Source organism: Erigeron canadensis, chromosome 2 (genome assembly GCF_010389155.1).
Source record: "Erigeron canadensis isolate Cc75 chromosome 2, C_canadensis_v1, whole genome shotgun sequence".
Classification (NCBI taxonomy): Eukaryota; Viridiplantae; Streptophyta; class Magnoliopsida; order Asterales; family Asteraceae; genus Erigeron; species Erigeron canadensis.
The window spans coordinates 42,364,844-42,378,740 of NC_057762.1; the positions used below are offsets into that span (position 1 = coordinate 42,364,844).

The 13,897-nt window shown below is 37.0% G+C and overlaps 2 protein-coding genes across 5 annotated transcripts; both read right to left on the minus strand.

The window, feature by feature from the left end:
* Positions 1 to 50: 50 nt before the first annotated feature.
* On the minus strand, positions 51 to 2,359 carry LOC122589811. Of its 3 annotated transcripts, none has more exons than XM_043762133.1 (5): positions 2,261 to 2,359; positions 2,016 to 2,079; positions 1,496 to 1,617; positions 985 to 1,365; positions 51 to 575 (listed from the first exon to the last, which is right to left on the minus strand). In XM_043762133.1, the coding sequence occupies exons 4-5, from the start codon at positions 1,314 to 1,316 to the stop codon at positions 188 to 190; spliced, it is 720 nt and encodes a 239-aa protein (XP_043618068.1). In that variant the 5' UTR covers positions 1,317 to 1,365; positions 1,496 to 1,617; positions 2,016 to 2,079; positions 2,261 to 2,359; the 3' UTR covers positions 51 to 187. The 3 variants fall into 3 exon arrangements, with proteins under 3 accessions (XP_043618068.1, XP_043618069.1, XP_043618067.1); XM_043762134.1 differs by having other exon boundaries at positions 2,327 to 2,345; XM_043762132.1 differs by lacking the exons at positions 1,496 to 1,617; positions 2,016 to 2,079; positions 2,261 to 2,359 and having other exon boundaries at positions 985 to 1,457.
* A 1,326-nt stretch (positions 2,360 to 3,685) lies between these two features.
* LOC122586486 (protein MODIFIER OF SNC1 1) lies at positions 3,686 to 13,796 on the minus strand. Of its 2 annotated transcripts, none has more exons than XM_043758470.1 (11): positions 13,606 to 13,796; positions 10,084 to 10,160; positions 9,584 to 9,664; positions 9,458 to 9,502; positions 8,972 to 9,335; positions 8,752 to 8,851; positions 7,993 to 8,043; positions 6,707 to 7,895; positions 6,400 to 6,610; positions 4,035 to 6,262; positions 3,686 to 3,961 (listed from the first exon to the last, which is right to left on the minus strand). In XM_043758470.1, exons 2-10 carry the CDS (start codon positions 10,113 to 10,115, stop codon positions 4,118 to 4,120), a joined length of 4,218 nt encoding a protein of 1,405 aa, XP_043614405.1. In that variant the 5' UTR covers positions 10,116 to 10,160; positions 13,606 to 13,796; the 3' UTR covers positions 3,686 to 3,961; positions 4,035 to 4,117. The 2 variants fall into 2 exon arrangements, with proteins under 2 accessions (XP_043614405.1, XP_043614404.1); XM_043758469.1 differs by having other exon boundaries at positions 7,993 to 8,073.
* Between the last annotated feature and the right edge of the window lie 101 nt (positions 13,797 to 13,897).

A 13,897-nucleotide genomic window follows, 5' to 3' on the forward strand; every position in this document is an offset into this window, starting at 1 on the left:
ACAAGTATTGGCAAAAACACTGAAACAATGCAACTTTTGGCTCACTCCTCTAAAACTGCCGAGTAACAGCTATATTTGAACATATTTATATAATGTGAAATTTCAAAGATGGTACAGTAGAATCTTACATTTGAGCCTACAATTATCCTACGGTTTGTAACCACTCTAATAGATGTGATACAAGAACCTAGATGAAATTTGCTCTCTTCAAAAACCTGATCAACTTGCAATAAGAAGGCCATATTGATTCCACATAGTCCATACATATATCCACCACCCATAGATGAAAATCTTTCAGCATTCTTTTCGACATTTCTTTGTTGCCTAAGCTCCAAAAACGGGCCACGGGTATCATCAAGTCATTGAGCTTGCCACCAGCAACATAATCGTACACCATTGGTGACTTCTTTAGTAGCTTAACTGATTGCCTGAAGCTAAAAATATAGAGCGAGGATATCAACTGAATCATGGTTGCATATGCAGCCACGATCAGAGGTCCACCGGTCCACAAAGGAGCCAGCTCCTTTACAACTTCTGCTCCATATTTCATACTAACTGCCAGGTACATGGGTATGCTGCAAAATCAGCATTACTCCATTAACAAATCAAAAATTCAAAAGTAGAGATCCATCATATATATGGATTTGCATAAATATTCACAGGCCAAATATCTAAGGGAGTACTTGGATTTGCCATTTGAAGTTTCATAATCTGATTATTGGACTTGACGTTCAAGAAATTGATGTTAAGAATGATCATGAAATGACAACATATACTTTCAACAATACCATGAACCAAACGAGAACAAGAGAATGACCAATACTACATCTAGAAAATCCCAAATGCCGGAAAGTCGGAAACATGGCATAAATTCTAACTCAATACAAATGACCAAAACACGTAACACGCCAACAATCACTTTAACCGGAACTCAATCAAGCATTAGATATATAGATGTAGGAAAGATCAGAAGGAGCTACTCACAAAATGATCGCGGTTATCTTTATCGTTGAATGCAAACCCAAAAGGTCGCACCAAACTATTTTCAATATCTCACCTCTTCCACTATCTTGAACACTGTCCTCCGCTTCAACTATATTGTGCAAGAATGGCCCCTCTAGCATCCCTTCTGCTGGTTGATGGGGTGAAGGCATACGTAACAATGTCAACCAACTTTTGAATAGGTTCTTCACAGCTACAGAGCCTGCTATGGTCCCATTTGATTCAACTGTAACCGGGGATTCAATGTTTTGCAACTCTTGTGCATCATACATTATTTCTTTGTTATCTTGAATACCGGCTTTAAAGGATAACATTCTTAGTGATTTCCGCTTTAATACATGAATAAGTGGAGGAAGTGTTATGCTGGATACAAGCACAACAACATCAAGGTTCAAGGTTAAATGGTGCTTAAAATAGAATTTTTGTCGGCCTTTTACCATATGAAAAATATACAGGAAATCAAAATGTAAGAATAACCATAATGAACTCTTACCATAAGAGTGATGTGTGATTCTATAAAATACCATATGTTCCAACCTTTGGAAACGCTGCTAAAAATTTCTTCGACTCGATCTTACCAGTCCAAGATATAGGCCTTAAAGGAGTATATGAACACTTCAAAGGAGATATACAAAATATATCAAAAAATCAGCTACATCTTTTAGGAAGCAACAATAACAATACAGTGTGTAACTATATGCACCAAAATTCCAAAATGCCCAATTCTAGCTACATAAAAAAGACTTGCATGTAATAAATACTCATTTTCAATAAGAACTTCACATGTTGAAAAGTTATAAATAATCTTATCACTTTGAACCAACCGGCCAGTACTATGATGATACAAGAGAATCTATATATCATTTTGCCCCACACTAACCATTTACCTATTTTGACCCGTTTATCTATATCACGACCCACCCATTTTGCTACCTACGTCACTGAAGGTTTTGTTGTATAATCTTACATAAAGAAATTAAGCAGTAAACACAGCAACAGCCCATTTTTAATACCTGAACTTGTTGGATCACTAATGCCATTACTCAATCATATATGCAACTGCATTATATACAAAACCTGAAAAAGGTAAAACAAACAACGTTAACCTGCTAGGAATCTACCTACAAAAACTCGATCTACATTTTCAGGATATTCTTGTTTTAGTTTCCAAGATTACAAGAAATACAGTTGTGTATTGAACTGCATAAAGAGAAAAGTGAGAGAATGTGTTTGTGTTTTGTAGGATTGAGAATTATACTTTGGGGATCAACTATAACAAGAACTGAAGCTGTTTCTGTTTGGGTTGGGAAGGAGCTCAGCTAACCTGAAAAAGATTTGGATAGAAAAGATGATTCTTGAGCAACACAACTCACATATTAATATTAATTTTCCTTTTTGTTGGTAGAATAAAGGTTTTGACTCATATTATCGGATAAAAGATGTGATATTCGTACCAGTTCTTTTGATAGATATACCATAACTGTGCATTGTTAACTTGTACAGTACAAATATCATTTCCCGATAAAAGTAGTGATATTCGTACAGATTCATAGTTCCTATTTTTTTAAAAAAATATTTTAATGACGTTGAGTGGATATAATTTAATTTGGTGAGTGTGTAAAGTTGAGTTTATTTAATAGTAAAAAATATATTTTGGTTGGGTTGTTAATAGGGATGTAAAAATTGGTTTTAGTTGGGTTGGATGGATATAAAAAAGAGAAAGTAGTTTTTTAATGAATAGTTTTGTTGGGTTGAGTTGTGAATAAGAATGACCTAAATGCACTAGTCGAATGCCTTCCCTACTAGGAGTCGTTATAATAAATAAGTATCATAGGTGTTGGCATTGAAGGAAAACTAATTAACATCTAAAGAAAGGCAGAGATTTTTTATTCTTGTGAAAGGTGTGAATTAATCATCGCAGCGAAGGCTCTAGCTTAAGCTAGTTTTACATATATTCTCACCCTCCAATACCCGGTAGGAAGAAAAACCTCCCTAACTAGTCGTCCGAAAGCATGATACTAATTAGGGATAAAACCCTGCTCTTTCAAGGTTTGATCCGAGACCTCATTCGTCACAAAGAGACTATTGTCTTATGTCCAACCAAAGACCGAAAGGCTGAGATTTAACTTTCATTTACCCAACAAGAGACAATTTCATCAAGTATGCTGATAGCGTTGTTCCTCCTGCAATTCAAATTGTTCAAAAAAGCCAAAAACCTAAATAATTCTTTTCAGACCATCAATTTCTAAATAGACTATAGACACTTTTTTTTTATCCTTCCAATTATCCTACTATAGACACTCATTTTCTCCTCGGCAAAACGGGCACTTCATCCACATTAAAATAATGTCAAGAATCATAAAATTTAACCACTGTCCCGCAAACTTCAGCCGGGTTAAATTCAAAACAACTACGGAGTATTTACAAGTCTTTTACAATAAAAACGCATTTGACATTCAGTTATTTATAGAGTTATTTATAACAAAAAATATATACGTTTCTTGTCAAAACGAACCGACTAATTTCACCTCTTCTAATCATTAACCACTAAACCCACATTTCCAATAGGAAGAAATAAGATTGCCAAAAAATTAGAATCATTATACATCCTACTTGCTCAGTAGGCTATCTGCTTAGCTAGCAAAGATCAAGTAAAACACACATCCAACAAAACGCATATCAATTCTATCTAATCACCAATATTTAAGGCAAACAAATTCAAAGTTTTCCACTTAACCAATATAGGGCAAACAAGAACGGCCTCATCTCGACAACAAATTATCCACAGGTTCCACATCGTATCTAGACTGAATTACACCATTCAGAACAATTACATCTTTTAAGACACTAAGCACATAAGCAACCGCCGCAACCAAGATTCTCGATTTTAACTTCCCGTGTAAACCGAACATTTCTCCTTGGTTACCATTTGCCCTATAAACAACCCAGCTCCATGTGCCTGCCATATCAATTAGAGATTTAAGTAGAAATTATAAAGCTGCTACCTTATAAGTTATAACCACAATCTTTACCTTACACCTCGGATCGATTTTCTGACTAATAAAAAGGTTAAAAGAAGCTCCTCGGAATTCTCTTCAATTACAAAAACCCATCATTATTGTCGCCCATAAAAGTTGCCTCCACCTCGTCTGGATTGTTGACCTGCACCAGAAACTCTCTCTTTGTACCTTGGAACTGCATTACCAGATCCATCTGCAGGTGCATCGAGAATGTTGGATTTATTACTGCTGTTAATGTTGGATCCGACTGGCTGGTACTCGTAATGCAAATTCTGTTTCTGCCGTTCCCGGTTTATACTTGCATTATGCTGATTATGCTTCCTTCTATCGTCTTGACAACCAGAACGGTTATTTTGACCTCCAAACTTCCTAAAACCAGTAGTACCATGTTGTTGCTCAATTGGGATTTCATCTTCTATTAAAGAGTGGGGTTGTTGCCTGAACAACGCAGGTTGTCTTTCTCTCCTATACTTATGATGGCCCTCATGTGGTGCTCCTCTGCCATCCTTGAAGTCAGCAGCAGGTTCGTCAGGTCGAACCTTTTTAATCTCAGGTCTAGCATTATGAACTCCACTGGACCAACCACTCTTATATGCTTGAGGTTTGGGTTGCCAGTGAGAAGAACGGTTTTCTTTGGAAGAAGCAGGCCTGTCTGTTTGTTCTATCTCCACTTCTGCACCACCGACATCCTTGTGATCGACATTGTGACTTTTCATTGTGCTCTTCTGACCCTTGTAAGCTGGTCTTTTTCCTTTACCCGTGACTCCGCCTTCATCCTTAACAGAAGATGCGACGGGTATAGCTTCATTCGGTGGATATTCATCTGGCATGAACCAGCCATCAGATGGGTCCCATTCATGTGAAACATTAGTTTCAGTTGAAACAGGGATCGGGACTTCATGGGTCTTAGATTTGTGATCATTTTTCTTTGAATCCTGTTGAAAACCATGATCACGATGCACATCAGTCGGTCCACGTTGCTTCCATCCATGGGGTTTCGCCTGTTTATTTTGCTTATTGTCCCCACTCTTAGACTCCACAGTAGTCCCCACACTCACAGATACAGGGATTTCTGGTTGAGAACCCAAGTCTTCTTTATCTGGCATATCTTCTAATGTAGTTTTCCCAGGTGAAGACGGCAATGCTGATTGGTTAATGCTTCCATGATGAGCCAGCTCTTTAGCCACTGGCTTGGGTACATATCTTTCCATTTCTGCCCTTTTGCTTTTCAGATTAGTCTGGCCCGAGTTAATACTCTTTGCAGGCAAAGACGCTTCATCCTGCAATTCTTTCTGACTGTAATCATCTCCGCGCTCTTCTTTGGGGGCCCGCACAGGGGCCCACACAGCAACATCACCAACATGGAATCTCTCAGTTGTCCTATTAGCTTGTGGATTTCTTGGCATCCTTCTGGGGTGCTGAGGTTTATACTGGTTTGTTACTCTATCATGGGATTCCTCCATATTAGATTGCATATAATTCTTGCCATCAGTCACCAACATAGTGCTTGAATTAAAGTCATTTTGAGATTCTGGCTTTCCGCTTTCAGTAGCAATACCACCTTCTCTTGATGCAGATGCATCATCAAGTTTATGTTTATTCTTGCTACTCTTGCTATTTCTTTTTCTCTGCTGTGTTGATTCAACCGATATAGAGTTGTAATCTTGATGTGGTCCAGGTTCACCTGATACAGCATGACTTGCATGGTCCTTTGTAGCTTCACCTCCAGGACCTATATGTGCTTCTCCTGTACCACTCGTTGACTTGTCAGCCAGACTATCTACACTTTGTACACTCAGCTTTTGTCTATGACTAGCACGCTTCTGTCTGTGAAAGTTACCATCATTACCATGCAAAGCACCTTTGCTTTCAGCATCATTTGCATTGGCAACACTTTGATTCGAAAGTGATGACTGGTCAACAGGCTCTTGTTGACTTGTCTCACTGATCTGTGCAGCTGCTTGAGCTTTTACATCCAAAACTGGATTCGGTGGCTCAAGTTTGCTGTAATCAATAACCGGTCCAGTTGATTTCTGGAATCCATCCACATCTTTCTGCCCCGGAGCACTAGTCAGAATTTTCTCTGCATTCTGGATTGAACCATCTCCGGCTGCTAGGGTACGCCTATTCAACTCTTCCAATTTTGCAAGAGCCTTTGCTTTCTGCTCTTTTATTCTTTCTTCCTCTTCCTGCTGTAGTTGGATTGTACGCTGTTTTGCCAACTCCCTCATCCTAGCACGCTGATTATGCATATATAGACATATGTACATATGCAAAGATTTGCGATTAATGGTAAGTCATGGTATAAGTCAAAAAAAAAATGAAGTTTAAAATTAATATAGAGGAGGTTCGGCAATTGAGTGCCCATTCAAAATACCTGTGCTTGGCCATCAGCAGGATCAGCAAGTGCAGCTAAAGATTCATCAGTATTCATAGCTTCAGGGTTATCGACGGCCTCAGCAGAGACTGAAGTAGCAACCTCTGAACCTAGAATTTGAGGTCTTTTTCTCCACCCATCAGTATCTTGATTGTTTATTCTTCCTTTATTATGTTGCTCGGCTCGACTTCGCACTCCATGATGCAAATGTCTGAAAAAAGAACTAGTAGTTAGCTAAGACATCACCAAACACAAATCATGAACTTTGAGCATGATGTGTTTGCCATGACAGCAGCAGATCAAAAACCTTGAATATGACGATACAGTGGCAGTGGTAGATTTAAGATCTCCTGTGTCAGAAATGGTCCCGAATGCAATCATTGGGTGGTCATTAGGACTAACTAATTGCCTGTTATTCTGCTCTGCATCCACCTTAGAATCAGAAGCCCGCACTTTTGCATTCAGACCTTCAATCTTCTGTATTAAGCTTGAATCTCTTTGGTTAATTGGAACATCATTAGGTGCTTCCGGGAACGACAACTTATTTCCCCAACTCTCATTAGATGCTTTAGACTTGTGTGAGCCCTCAAGTGAATGCAAATTTGGAGTGTCAGAAAGATTACCTTGGTGGCCTAAGTTTCTTCTTGAAGGCATGTCTTCATTTTTTCTAATATCTGTTCCCCGCTCATTCTTATGAAGTGATGGTCTTGTCTGGTCACTCTTTTCTAAGTTCTGCTCCCAACTCTCTCCTTCCAGATCAGCATCCCTTCCAATTTCATGTTTTCTAAGAACTTTATACGGCCCACGAGACTCCTCGGGTGGAATAGAATCCAATTTTTCTGAAGCAAACATATTTCCGACTGATCCGCGCCCACCACTTCTGAAGTGCAGATCGTGAAGCTCTGGAGGGTTTTGAGCAGGGCCCATGTTGTAGACAGGTGGTCCATGTGGCCCATGTGGTCCAGGTGGCCCAGGTGGCCCAGGTGGCATTCCCATAAATTGCATATCACGATCATTAGGATTGTAGTTCATCGGAGGACCATAATAGCCATCATAAGGCACTGGACCAGGGTAAAAGCCAGGTCTAATAGGCATACCTGGGCGAATAAAAGGTTCATGCATCTGCGGCCTGTAAAAATCTCCATTTCTTGGATGGTGACCTCTTGGAACAGGCCCAGGTGGAGGACCAGATTGTGAATTTGCCAAGTTAGGGGAAATTTGAGGACGATAGTAATGGTAGGATTCCATTGGATATCCGCCACGTGGAACAGGAGGATATGGTGGACCTGCAGGTGGTGGTCCTCTATACCAAACACTAGCAGGTGGTGCATTCATTGGTGGACCACGCCAGGCATCAAAATGTTGAGGGGGAATATTAGGATTAATGTACTGTTGTGGGTCCCCATGCTGCCAGTTGTCGGCACTGGGACGAACTCCATCTTCAAAATGATGAGAACTGTCTCTTGTCCAAGTGTCAACAGTTCCACTCTTGTGGTCTGCACTTAAGAAAACATAAGTCATATTGTAGTAGCTAAAATAGTCCAACTTCAGGAGCCGATGCAATAATGAAAAATCATAAGCAAAGACACAAACCAGCTGGAGCCATTGCATTTCTGTCAGCGGCGGGCGCAGTCCTGCCAGCACCTGAGTCAGGACGTACATGAGAACCGTGATCTGCCACACACAAAAAAAAATCTAAATGTAGTCTAATGCAATTTCAAAAACAATTTTCTGACAAGAAGAAAGTAAATGCAAAGCAAAAAATGGTTTTATTGACTTTATCAGTTGGGGCTTTTTAATGTAAAGCTATAATAGCCTCCAGCTATGAGCCATCAGCATCATATTTCAAACCTTCAAACATATTTGTTTAGAGCCTAGTTTTTCTCTGTACCAATCTTCTTAGTCTGTCTTATTATATTTATGTTTCGTATTCCTCAAGCTCTCCATCTTTTCATCTATATCTTTTCTACCTTTTCAACAACCAAACTACATTCTTTTTCCTGGGTCATTTTTTTGTTCTTACTGATATTAGTGTCCACAGGTTATGTAGGCATGTAGCTAAGCAGTTTTTTCTTATATTATTATTTCTTCAGTATTGTTACGGACTCGTCTATCTCTGTAGTGGCCACGGAGAGACCTCCTCACCTCCCATATGAAGCAAAAACAAACTAGAAACCTTTTGGTACAAAAATGTGGCATCTAGCAAAAGACAAAAGCAATAAAATTCATGACAGTAACTATTTTAATAAATCCCCACATGTTAATCAAGAATACCTACAATGATACATCCAGTCACAATATATACCAGCCCCAGTAATTGCTTAAAATTGTAGCATAACAAGTAAAAAATACCATGTTGTTCACTGCTCTTCCCACTATTATCTTTCTCTGAACCCAATGTTGGAAAATCTCCAGAGCTCAAGGAAAAGTCATTAGCTTTGGAGGGTACTGACTGCAAGAAAAAGAAAGGCTGATTATAAGATGACATCTGAATGTAACAAACAACAAACAGCTCAAGAAGAACACACAAACATATCTGTTATGAGACAGCAGGCATTGAATAATAACTTACCAGCTTATCAGCAGTACCATTAGGACCCCACGCCGCAGGAGTATCATATGCAGGCTCGGCAAAACGAGATAAGTGTGCACTACCTGGTCTTGTCTCTGCACTGAGTGGGCGCGAAGATGTTAGTGATGATTGGTTTGATGTCAATACCGCAGATGCCGATGATGGTCTAGAATTTGGACCCCATGTAGTAGTGGAAGGCTCGTGTCTATCACTGCCAGCAGTAGATGGTCGACTAAGACCTCCACCTGATGAAGGACGGCCACTAGGTGACACAGAACTACCATCGGCATTTGGAGATACTGCCGATGAGCCCCAAGGATTTGAGGTAGATGAAGATGGCCGACTGCCCCAGCTAAGACTACCCCTGTTAGTAACAAACACAAATATTAACTGACACACGAGATAAAGGGTAGAAATGGCATAAGACATTTTAAGAAAAAAGTGTATGTAAATGAATGGTTGAAGAAGCATTGAAGCAATACTCACTTGGGAACAATTTCCACATTTGGATCCAGACCATGATTCTCTAACCTTGAAGCAGCAGCACAAAAACATCAGTATACTACTACATAGATCGTACGCCAATTACATAATTGAGCGGTAAAAGCTTACTTTTGGCTAGGTAAATTGATAGGTTTAGGAACCGCAACTTTACCCAAGACAGTCATACCACCTCTTCTTGCAGAGGCCCACCTAAAACAGATAATAGAAACTTAAAATGCATCAATCGTAACTATACTCTAAAAAAAATTTCCACACTGAACTCATCCTGATATTTAGATTTTCCTTCAAGTCCATAGATTTTATACCATTGTATAATGATTTCTACATGCCATGACCATGATTGCTTAATATAATTTATATATGTAGCACTTACGCCTTCCAGTGGCTTTTCAATTTCCCAAACAAAACCATCACTATAGTTATTTCCCATGCTACTCAAAATTGAAAAAGGGAAACGAATATCTATATGTAAATTAAAAAACTGTAAGATAATCTTTCTAATACGATGGCATTTTCCCCACAGATTATTTGCTTACTAAAAATATACTATGTGGCAAGACAGCATGCAACTACAATCAGAGGGATACATATAGGTGAAAGCGCTATACCTCCGCTCTCCAGCTAGCATACTTGACGTCATTATTGAAAGGTAATCCCAAGATCATCCAAGAGGTATCAATAGAACCTGCAAATGAAATCAAAATTTAGTTTTCTTATCATACAGAACTGGAGACACTCGGATATGCGCAACAGAGTAGAAATCTGCATATAAACAACATGCGCAATAGATGTTATATTAGGATTACAACATCAATAAATCTGCATATAAACAATAACTCAATAAGGACACCGTAAACCAAGTAATATAAAAAATGAGTAAATTAGTAAAAAACCCCTCTTTTTCCTCACAAGTATCATATAGTCAGCATACTTGATTAGTTCAAAACAAAGTATAAACCAGAGACACACAATTCAGTAAGAGCTCAAACCAGCTCAGTCCAATTCTAACTACTTGCAGGGAACTAAACTAAATCAATTCCTATAAGCATTATATTTCACAAGTCTTATTGTAACTTGCTTTATAATATCTAACTCACGGCCTGACTAAGAGAGTGATCATTGAATGCCCCTTGAAAGCTAAGAGGGTATGTGAACAACGGAAATCAAAGATCATGGTTTTAGATTCTAGTTATGCTACTTGGAAAAGAGAATAGATATAAATATATATATATATATATATATATATATATATATAGAGAGAGAGAGAGAGGGAAAGACTAAAAATTGCTATGTATAACTCCCTTGGCAGTTGGCCCATAATAGATTATAGATAGAACACCTCAACTTGTTCACATTAATATAAGTATTTGACTATAATTCTAGTGTCCATAATAAGATTCCACCGGTCTGAAAATAGAGAGCTTCTTTTTTGAGATTGTCTTTCAGATTTAAGACAAAGATCGCACAAGAAATTTGTAATGATACTTTGTACTGGCTAAATTACTTTAATACGGAGTACTCTAAAAAAGAGAGGCAAATAGTAGGAAATATCTCAAAATCAAAGATGTAGCAGGTTCATGGCTTAAACACAAAATAAAAATATACAAGGGGCATTAGATAACATCCTAAGAAACAAAATTATTGATATTTATGGGGATGAATCATGTTAATCAGATTAGTGACCATGAACTGAGGTAGTAGGTAATGACTAACATATATCATTGTTGAATATGTCCAAGAGGTAGGCTAGAATGATAATGTTTTATGACATTTTAAGTGGTCTAAGATCAGTTATGTGTAGGGCTGTAAACTAACAAAAAGTTCGGATAACAGTATGTGAACCGTTCCGTCTGAAGTTAATTATACAGTAAAGAAACGAACATTGACACAACATCTTACTCATTTAGCTAAATAAATGAACACGTAGATATCGTCCATTCGTTTACATTTTTCAAGTGTAGGCAATAGCGTTCACTAGTCCATTTCATTTGTTTATATCAAAGGACTTGTGTGTATACCCAACGTGCAATAGTTAATACACTCTGAAGGTGACAGCCAAGTTATAAGTTATAACTCCTCAAAGTCTAGTGAAAAAGAAGATGTGTTTATGTATTTTAATGTGATCTACAAAATGTTGAACAATATTTATACATAATGTTGGTTTTAAGAAGTATTTTGATATGCGAAACACAGTGATCATTGATCAACAGCATATACATGAAGAATAAGATAAAGAGTAAAGTCTTAGTCTAACAAGTAATTCTATCTGTCGTTCCCCATTTTATTTAACTAGTCTTCAAGCCCGTCCAATGGACGGGTAGTTTCAAATTATCTAGTTTATAGATTTTGCTTCAACATAAATTTATATAAATATATATTGAAAAAAAAAATACTTGTCAAATACATATAAATCAACGGCTAAGACTAAATTAATATACAAATACACCTATTATGGGTTTCAAAATAAGTTATACAGTAAAGACCGACTATTCTAAGTGGCATTTCTTATAAATCCCATCTAATTTTTCCAGGTTTTATGCAGATATTCTTTTGATTTAAGTATAACCTTGCTCAAATTGTCCAATAGCTAGTCCTCATTGTACTTTTTCCAACTTTAGTTAAATATAAAATTTGCAGTTTGTTATATCTAAACTTAAGACAAACACAAACAACAATTTTAGACTATAATTACGAAAACTAAAGAAGGAAACATATGAAATTAACTCCATATAAATATTGAATCCAGTTAACTCTTTTTTTTCCAACTTTAGTTAAATAAAAAATTTGATGTTTGTTATATTTAAACTTAAGACAAACACAAACAACAATTTTAGACTATAATTTGAAACAAAAATTGTAGAGTATATAATTTGAAAAATACATACCAATTAAAAAAAAAATTTATTAAATAAGGTCGGCCTAGATTTTAATAATTAAAAAAATATTAAAAAAATAAAGGATTAATGAGGAGAGAGTTTTAGGCTAAAGGAGGGGGATTAGGGGTGCCAAGTGTACCCCCAACCTCCTCTTTTAGTTATATTATAGATAGATGTGCATTTAATGCAGTTTTATTAGCAAAAAAAATTCAAACTTTACCCTTGACACAATAAACATATCATTTGACTTGACTGGAAAATGGCAAACTGTAAAGACATGGGTAAAAATGGAAACTTGCACAATCAAAACTATAACTATATTATTTATGCACTAAGCAGACACTTAGTACAAAGTAGAATATAAAAGTGAATGTTTTTTTTTAAACTAAGTAGTTCTCTTGTCCCGTTTTTCTCCTCAACTTTTCGATTCTAAACTCAAACTCAATATATGCATCTGTCTGGTCTCCCGTAAAGCTTAATAGCAATATATAATATTGTCCCAGCTCCATCCTTAACTTTCGATTCTAAACTCAAATTCAAAATAAGCATCAGTCTGGTGTCGGGTAACGCTTGATGCTAAACTCAAAATATGCATCAGTCTGCTACCCCATAGAGCTCCATGCCAACAAGTAAAAAAAAAAAAAAAACTTGCATCATGCTTAAGTGCTAAAGACATGATTAACTACTAGCTACTCACCTCTAGTCAAAAACATCAGGAAGTTACACTAACTAATCATAATAGAAAGTCCAGCATTCTCTGGTCTTAAATAACATAACCAAAATAAGCACTAGATAAAGTGAGCTATCAGCTTATATAATCGACCATTGACTCGTTCAGAAATACATAAAAAAAAACCTGCTCCTTACTTTTTACTTTCACCACATCAGTTCCAATAGCATATTAGTAACAAATAAAAGTATCTCATCAATAATTCAAACTAATATCGGAACATAATTGGTCAATATACAGAGCATTGGTGTACGTATATAATATAAATCATGTCATATGCTCACAAGAGTATACCTTACGCTATATATATAATAATAAATAAATAATAAAAGCAGAATAATAAAAAAGAACTCCCTGTATAAACATTATCAAACCTGCAGATTGATTTCCAAACCCTAACTTTTAACACTACAATTTATTAATCTAGTAATAACTAATAAACGATGATATACAATTTTAATAATAAAAAATAAAAAACGGAAACTATTAATAAATATACAGGGAGATATAAAAAAAATGCTCACCGGAGATAGATAGATAGATATGGAGATATAAGGATAGACAGATATAGAAATCGGATCTAGAATAAGAAGAGCGATCTGCGATGATAGCCGATGGTCTGGACCTCTAGGTTGTGCGTGTGTGTGGTGAAAAGAGAAAGTGATGCAAAGGGGAGAATCGAAGGGGTTCGGGAGGAGACTGATGGTTGGGTCGGTGTGGGTCTTGTAACGGAAATAGGCTAAAGCCCAAAATTATATAGGAATTAGAAAAGTGTCGAACTAGGCTTACCCGCTCGATGGTCAAAACGATAGATAA